Source organism: Nicotiana attenuata, chromosome 9 (genome assembly GCF_001879085.1).
Source record: "Nicotiana attenuata strain UT chromosome 9, NIATTr2, whole genome shotgun sequence".
Taxonomy (NCBI): Eukaryota; Viridiplantae; Streptophyta; class Magnoliopsida; order Solanales; family Solanaceae; genus Nicotiana; species Nicotiana attenuata.
In genome coordinates, this window is record NC_031997.1 from 34,630,042 (window position 1) to 34,638,712 (window position 8,671).

General features: G+C 34.2%; 1 protein-coding gene and 1 non-coding gene across 2 annotated transcripts; one reads left to right on the forward strand and one right to left on the reverse strand.

Annotated features, from left to right (window-relative positions):
- LOC109232244 (photosynthetic NDH subunit of lumenal location 3, chloroplastic) lies at positions 1,726 to 4,597 on the forward strand. The gene is made up of 3 exons (XM_019397937.1): positions 1,726 to 2,086; positions 3,216 to 3,502; positions 4,382 to 4,597. The coding sequence occupies exons 1-3, from the start codon at positions 1,741 to 1,743 to the stop codon at positions 4,478 to 4,480; spliced, it is 732 nt and encodes a 243-aa protein (XP_019253482.1). The 5' UTR covers positions 1,726 to 1,740; the 3' UTR covers positions 4,481 to 4,597.
- Positions 5,628 to 5,700, reverse strand: TRNAA-AGC. The gene has a single exon. It is a non-coding gene; the product is annotated as a tRNA-Ala (tRNA).

Here is an 8,671-nt window from a genome sequence, read left to right on the forward strand (position 1 = left end):
TTCGATCTGTCGAACCGGGACTCAGTCTAACCGCCTTCGCCATCAGAATATACCAGGTTCGACCTCAGTCGAACCGGGACTCAGGCCAAGTGCCTTCGCCATCAAAATATATCAGGTTCGATCTGTCGAACCGGGACTCAGCCTAAGTGCCTTCGCCATCAGAATATACCAGGTTCGACCTCAGTCGAACCGGGACTCAGGCCAAGTGCCTTCGCCATCAAAATATATCAGGTTCGATCTATCGAACCGGGACTCAGGCTAAGCGTCTTCGCCATCAGAATATACCAGGTTCTCAGTCGAACCGGGACTCAGGCCAAGTGCCTTCGCCATCAAAATATATCAGGTTCGACCTTAGTCGAACCGGGACTCAAGCCAAGTGCCTTCGCCATCAAAATATATCAGGTTCGACCTCAGTCGAACCGAGACTCAGGCTAAGNACGACCACTTTGTAGTAAATGGTCAACGCCGCTGACTCTTGACTTATGACAGCTGCTCTTAAAACAAATGAGGGGACGTCTCCACAACAAAAGGAGGGGCCCATTCGTGACCAGATAAAAGAGCCTGAGGCTATAAATACCAAGAGAGAGAACCTCCCAAGGGGGGCTTCTTCTTCGACACAACTCTGAATACTCTAGAAATAGAAAGATATACTCCATAAGTGGAGCAAGAAACAAGATCAATGTAGGATCCTGAACCTCTTCAAGGAGAGGCAGGTCAAGTTACCTTGATGAATAAAACCCCGTTTATATTGCTCCATAATTGATTATTTCTATGCCTCAAGTTGGTCTTCTAATTCAGTGATTAATTATGATTGGCTATGATTTACCCCTTGAATTATTTCGATTGATTTGCTTGGAAAGTATTCGATAATTTTCAAGTCAAATAGGGTGGAAAGAAAGAATATAAATTGTAGAAACAAAATATATTGTGGTAAATACTTACTTGTCACTGGCATATGAGAACTACATCAAACAATGTATCCTCAGCAGTTGTCCAATACCTTTAATATAAATACCAGAAGGAGGTTTCCATCAAAGGTTGAACTAAGACAATAATGAAAGATAACAAAAAAAATTCTCTGGTATGAATTGGTCTTAGCTACTTTCTTTTTAGCAACAAGGGGATATGAGAATGAGAGGCTCATCGTTTTTATCCCAAGAAAGTATTTTGGCTACAAAATATAAGTAGGTAACTCCAAATAAGTAGCACTAAATAAAGAAGGAATATCATCAAACATCATAAGTGCGTAATCCACTTCAAAATTTCAGTAATGCAATGAGAAGATTATATAGGTGAAAGAAAAAATATATCATATAACTTCATATATGTATACATGTATTATGAAGAAGAAGTGTGGCGCAAATCAAGAGACAATGCCTAAATACGTGAAAAAGTCAAAAATACCCTTCACTTCTAATTTATAGACAATTGCACACAGGTCGAAACCTGTGGCTCTTCTATAATATAGAAAAATAATGTGATAAAAATAATAATTATAACATGTATGATTAATTGGCAACCTTTTTCTTTTCTCAATTTGATTGTGATAGACCTTTCCCCTAAAATATTTGAGTTAATATCATGTTACGTAACAGACCGACAAAGGTATAATTCGCAACCTGGAAAAAACACTAACTATATATATTAAGATAAAAACGAATAAAAAGTAGCTATAGATTTACAGACTTGCCCTTTATTGAGATATCCTTCTAGTGGTCAGTAGTTACCAACTATCTTCAAATGGATATAACTGCAAAAAGTGCAAATGGCCTATCATTTCTCTTTCTTGATTCAACACCAGTTATGGCTAACACAACAAATTTAAACTGTATATTTGAAGCTCTTTCACTCATTCCCAAACTTCATGGTATTGAGAAAATTCAAAAGAAAACAAAACCAGTTAGCTTTTTAAGCAAAAAGACAGAAGAAATTCAAGAAAACTTACCAACACAGACTACAAGAAGACTAGCATTAGGCTTTGCTTCAATTGCTTTATTTGCAAATTCTGGCATTGGAAAATCTCTAGCTGAAGAGAATAATGGATTTTTTATCACTGGTCCATTACCAGTTCCCTCAGCATCCAATAGTAAGCCTTCTTTTCACCTTTCAAACACGATTTTTCCGGTCCGTTATACTTTTGGTCTATTCATGCTCTTGCCTTTTAGCAAATCATCTCGTGTTTTAGAGGCGGACCTATGTGTTATAGTGACGGGTCACTGGATCCTGTTAGCTTCGTCATAAATCTTATATATATACACACACCTTGAAAATAGTAAATTTAAAGCACTTGGCACCCTAAAGGTAGGCCTTTAGAGAATACTGGTTGAGCAGAATAATGTGCATTCGTTGTGTAAAAATTATGGGTCTGTCCCTGATCTGTCTTTATCATTAACAGAATCCTAGTGTGTAATTGGATGACTCCACGTGTCCAAATTATTCGAGAAGAAAGGTCCAAATTTACCCCCATGAAGTTTTTAGTATGGTTTAAATTTACCTTATAGGATTCACCGGCAAAAGTGAGACTTTTTCCTAACGACGAGGTAACATTAGATCAAAATTTGCTTAATTTCGTATAGTACAGGAGCAAATTTGACCATCTTCCCTTTCTCTTATGATGTTCATAAGTCGAGTCTTAGTTCTTGCATATAATAAGAGGTCAAGAGTAGAGTCATCTGTTCATAATTTCACTATGCTCCACGTGTCAAATTATTTGAGAAGAAAGGTCCAAATTTACCCCTGAAGTTTTTAGCATGGTTTAAATTTACCCTCAAGTCGGACTCCATTAGGAATCAAGGTCAAAAATGAGACTTTTTCCCTAACGGCGAGGTAGCATTAGATAAAAAATTGCTTAAATTCGAATAATATAGGAGCAAATTTGACCATTTTCCCCTTCTCTTGTGGTGTTCATAAGTCGAGTCTTAGTTCTTGAATACAGTGGCGGAACCACCTTATAGCAAGCAATGTAAGCTGACATCCCTTCACGAGAAAAATACACTGTGTAGGTAGGTAACTTTTTTTCTTTTATATGCATATACACTATATGTTGACTCTCTTAATTTTTTTTTGTATATTTACTTTTATATATTTTGACACCCTTAATGAAAATCCTGGTTCCGCCATCACTTGCATATGATAAGAGGTCAAGAATCGAATCGTCTGTTCGTAATTTCACTCTGCTTTGCATATATGTTGAAAATATTTAATCTTTGATATAGACATAATAAACAAGGAGACGGGTACGAGATCATTTTTGAAGAAAGGGATTTACATTGCCAACATTGGAACAAAAGGGAGAATGCATAGGCTGAAAAGATATGCCTTTGATCTATTGGCATTGGGAGATTTGATAGGATCAGATGCTTGGAATTATGTAAGGAAGTATTTGCGCATTAAATCTACATTCATGTACTTTGACTTTGATGAAGTAATTTCAGCTGCTCAAGTGAATGATAAGCAACCTCTAATGGACCTTGCCAATCGATTATTTGACAATGTTGAAAAGGTAAGACTCAATTCACTTGTTGATTTTCATTTGCATGATAATATTATGTTGCTCAGATCCTCCAAATATGTTATCGTGTACGTGTTGGATCTGATCCTTCGCGCACCAGGCGGCCGATAGTGGCGGAGCTACATAGCTCAAGGGGTGTCAACTAACATCCCTTCACCGAAAAAGTATATTGTTTAGATAGGTAACTTTTGTTTTTTATGTATAAACATAGGCGGATCTAGGATTTCTGGAATATGGTGCACCAGTAAAGAAAAAAACAGTACTTAGTGGGAATCAATCCATGTTCCTTTGGGTAAATAATTCGGTATTCAACCAAGTGCATCGTTCAATCTTTGTGGAGCATGGGTGCCAATAGATAAATTCTAGAAAATACATACATAAAATACCTAGTTTGACGAAGAGAATATGGGTTCACGTGCCCCAGTAAACTAGTAGAAATGACACCAGGTAGCCACTCTAAAAGACTGTTATTTAAGAATTAGCAAGTGCGTCCTAAATTTCAGTTTTTCAGCAAATTTTCGGGACAAAAATATCCTGAATTGTTCTGAAATTAAGATTTTTAGTTTAAAATTTCAGGACAAAATAGGCATTGGATAATCTCTAAATAGCATTCCTGAGAATGGCTATCTGTGCACTTGCCTCAATAAACTACCCTATAAATCCGCCTCATTTGTAATATTATGTATTCAATCCTCTTAACTTCTTCGTGTATTTACTCTTTTAAATGTTGAGACCTCTTAGTGAAAATTTTGGCTTCGTTATTGACGACCGGAAGTATTTTGAAGAGTCTGAGCAAGATAAGTCTGATGTATATAGCAATAGTAGCTTTTTAATGACCCCCTTGTGTTTTTTGCTCCATTTTGTATGCAGCTTGAAGATGCTGTGAAGCAAAAGAACTTGCCTCAAACACAAACATGTTATCAAGAAACAACTACAATTCTACAAGAAGTCATGAAAAAAATGGCTTAAACTACATATATTTGGATTATGTTTGTCATTTTGTAGATTCCCAAATGAATATTGAAGCATATATGGAAATAGTAATTTTCTTATAGCAAGAGGAATGTTACTAGTAAATTTTGGAACTTTGTTGGAATTTCATTTGATTTCCTTTTCATTGCATACAGGACAAGTAAGAGATAACAAAAAAGCAGCACAAACTGAAGATTTAACTTACAAAAAGTTTGTAGGTTAAATAAGGTATTAACATATACAGTAGAATTCAGAGGCAAAGGCAAAATTTGAAGTTTATGGTTCTGAACTTGTTATCAAACTCATAGCTCGTTTTGTTACTGGGTTCGCAGTTAGATATTTATACATATTTAATGAATTTTTAATAAAAATACAGGGTACTAAGTAAAAGTTATTGGATTCATCCGAACCAGTTAGCAATATTCTCCCTCCCCCTTACAGTAGATAACCTTGTAAATACAGGAAGTACTTCAAAGGAAAAGCCCCTAGCTATTACTGGGTCGTTTGATTGGGAAATAAGTTATCTCATAGTTAATTAACTCGGAATTAGTTATCCCAGGATTAGTTATCCCATGTAAAAAAATACTACATCTCAGAATAACTCATCCCGGGATTAGTTATACCACGATTTTCTCCCAACCAAACGCGAAATAAATTCATCTCAAATTTCATTTCGGGATTAATTATCCCTTATCACTCGTACCAAACAAGCCCATAGAGAGGCAGTATTCTTTCCACTCTACAAATTATAGGTTATGCTGTTAGAGCTGGGTTTTTTTTTTTCCAGTTTTCAATTTCTCGGTGAGTAATGCTTCAACATTTTTAGCGGTCTACATAATTTTCACCCACTTTATTGATCATTAGACCAATACTTATTATTCGTTCTACTCCATTTGTGTCCACTTTATTCCAATTTTCAATCATTTAAAAAGCATGGGAAATATTATTAAAAAGTTCTTGGAAAATATTACATTACAAAAGTTTTTCCTAAAATAAACTTGACTTATAAATAATTACATGTAGAGTTAATTTAAAATAAATGGTACGTATAAAATCCTTCACATTGTTATTAAAATCAAAATCTTGACTTATCATTGCTAAAGACAAAAAGTAGGTTCTGTGCTTTGTCCACAGAAAAAAGAAATGGAGATGCGGGGTATCGATCCCCGTACCTCTCGCATGCTAAGCGAGCGCTCTACCATCTGAGCTACATCCCCATTTGCTAAGCAAAATGCACGTCACATTAATTATATTAATTCCTGCAAATACCGATGTTTTTCACCATGTAAGACATTATTGAGCCATTTTTGCTAAACTGATTTGGAAGATAAGTCTATATTTCATGTAAGGTGAGTTGTTGAAGTGATAATCTACGTTTATTTCCAGAACCAGATGTAGCATTCTCGACGTTTTCTTTTATTTTTATAAATAGGCTTAATCGAATTAATTTTTCATTATAAAATTTTCGGTATAAAAATTAAATTTTTGATGATCATGTGCGAAATTAACTCAACACAACTATTTTTTCCTTTGGTTTTCTTTAAAATAGTCTCATCACTTGTGCAAAAAAACTTTTTACTTAATAGAGAAAGGATATGTTAGCAGTGTTTTTTTGGTGGCATTTCAAAAAGGAATGTCATTTTAAAGCAAGTGTTAATCTTTCATAAGGTGAAAACAATAGTACTACTCAAAATATTTTGTGAAAAAGCACTTATTTTCTAGGCAAAAGTTTTAAATTGAGAGGAAATGATATAGAGATCCAAAGTTACTATTTAATTGTGAGTAACTTTGTTCTCCATTAAAAATTTGGTCTAATCATTCACGCTATTAAAAAATCTCATTTTTGCCTTAGGGTAAAGTTAAAAGTGTAAATATGGACCCTTTTAAAAAAAAAAAAAAAAGAAGAATGTGGAGGTCTGTTGCGTTAATAATAAAAGTAAATATGAGATAATTTGCTAATAAAATCTTTGAGATCAAAAGTCTAACGTAAGACAAATTAAGTAACTTCAAATAATACATAAACAAATTTAAATCTTTTTCCTATAATAAATTTATAGTTATCTTGAATTCATTTACTTTAAATCACTAATAGCGCATGCGATTGTCTTCTACCTTTTCAGCGGACATTTAAAGCTGCCATAATTTTTCATTTAGACACATCAAACATGGCTTATTTCAGTTGAACTCATGTCGTAGATCCAAAATGTACCAATCGGATATATTTTCATGACATGGTTGATAGCGTGAGTTGCACTTACAGAATGCTCGTGCTCATTATTGTCTATTGATGTCCTAGGAGTATTTTCGCACGTAAATGTACGTTCATACACACTTTCATCTCTAATTACTCTATTTTTACTTAGAAAAATCTACTAAAGTGGTTCATTTTTGGCACACTATAGCCAAAAACATCAAGTCAAAGAGTATTTTAAACGGTGCATCACGCTATCAACTATGTCAGCAAAATATATTTGATTAGTACACTTTAGATTTACTACAAATGTTCAATTAAAATAAAACCTACTTAAAATATGTAAACAAAAAATCACAATAACTTAGGCTTCGGTTAATGAAACACTGATAAATTAAACTACAAAAAACTATAGCTGGCTACATTGCTAAAGGCCAAAAATTATACTTGAAAAAGCTGACAAACTTCCACCCATCCATACACCTATCAAATAATCCAATAATAAATTCTTCAAACATAGTATGCAGAAAATTGGGGCGAGGTGATCGGGCAGGATATGGCGCGACTTCAGATTTCCGAGGACATGGCTCTTGATAGAAATATGTGAAGGTCGAGCATTAGGGTGGTAGGCTAGGGGGTAGTCGAGAGTTCTTCCCTCTTTGTACCGGGTAGTCTGTTAGATTTTCGTAAGGTTTGTTAGCGATCTTTGTGGTATTCACATTGGTGTTTTGCATAGTTTTGTGTTATTGTCCTTTCACTTATTTGTTGTGGTTATTTTCTTTCTGGTATCTTTTTTATTACATTTCTTTTCTCTTATTTATTTTCTTATATTATTGCCTTTCCTGTTGAGCCGAGAGTCTCCTGGAAACAGCCTCTCTGCCCTTTTCGGGGTAGGGGTAAGGTCTTCGTACACTCTACTCTCCCCAGACCCCACTAGTGAAATTTTACTGGGTATATTATTGTTGATAGTATGCAGAAAATTAAAAAAATTCCAAGAATATAAATTATATAATGTGGCCATAGAGGGACAAAAGAAGGAATATTGCAATAAAAAGTTTCTTCCAATAATTGCTTAAAAGCAAACGGGGATTGGCTTAAACTTTAAATCATGTTTAATTCAATATTGAGAGAAAAGAAATTCTGCAGATAATGATAACATAATTTAAAACTAGTGCTTCTTTACCCTCAGCTTTATCACAATTGAATTTAATAATAATTACTTTTAATATAGTGTTTTACACCTAGCCCTTTACTTTCCTTGCCCATAAAAGAAGAAGAAAAAGCAAATGAAAAGGGAAAACCAATATAATGGCTTTTTTTTTTTTTAATTTTTTTTTTACCACTTTGGACCTTTCCCCTCTCAAACAACAATGAAATAGAGAAACAGAAGAATAGTAGCATATAGACAGGAAATTTAAAAGTGTAAAGCAGGATATATTCTATGTAATATAATTATTCTTAGCCGATGGTCTATTAAAAATAACCTCTCTAACTTCACAAGGTAGGAATAACACTACAAGAAAAGTGCTAATTACATAAAAATTTTACCTGGGGATTTTATTCGCAGATAATACCTGCGAAATTTCGTAGGAAACATTAGAAATTCCTAAATTTAAAATATTTTACATGCGATAAATATTTTCGTAGGAATATCCGTAGGTAACTTTGGCGTCATAATGCGCCAAAATATTACCTGGGAAATTACCTGCGAAAATAAATCGGCAAGTACGTTTCCGTAAGAAAATCCGCAGGTAAATAAATAAAGAAAATGGAAAAAAAATCCTATGTTAATCCGATGGAAAATCCTTAGATAACGTTACATGCGAATTTAATTAGGAATTTACCTGGGAATTTACTTATTCGGGAAATTACTTGGGGATATTATTGCTGCGAATTTAGCTGGAGATTTTTTCTCCTGGGGAAGTCATTGTTGAGATGCAACTTAAATGACAAACTTCATTTTCTTACTTTTTGTGGCAATTCCCGTTTGTCTTTGA

Bases quoted from the DNA above. Each gene is read 5' to 3' on its own strand.
- LOC109232244 (XM_019397937.1), top strand. From the start codon at position 1,741: ATGGATATAACTGCAAAAAGTGCAAATGGCCTATCATTTCTCTTTCTT. The intron at 2,087-3,215 runs GTAAGCCTTCTT...TCTTTGATATAG, and splicing joins AGTTCCCTCAGCATCCAATA to ACATAATAAACAAGGAGACG. The intron at 3,503-4,381 runs GTAAGACTCAAT...TTTTGTATGCAG, and splicing joins TATTTGACAATGTTGAAAAG to CTTGAAGATGCTGTGAAGCA.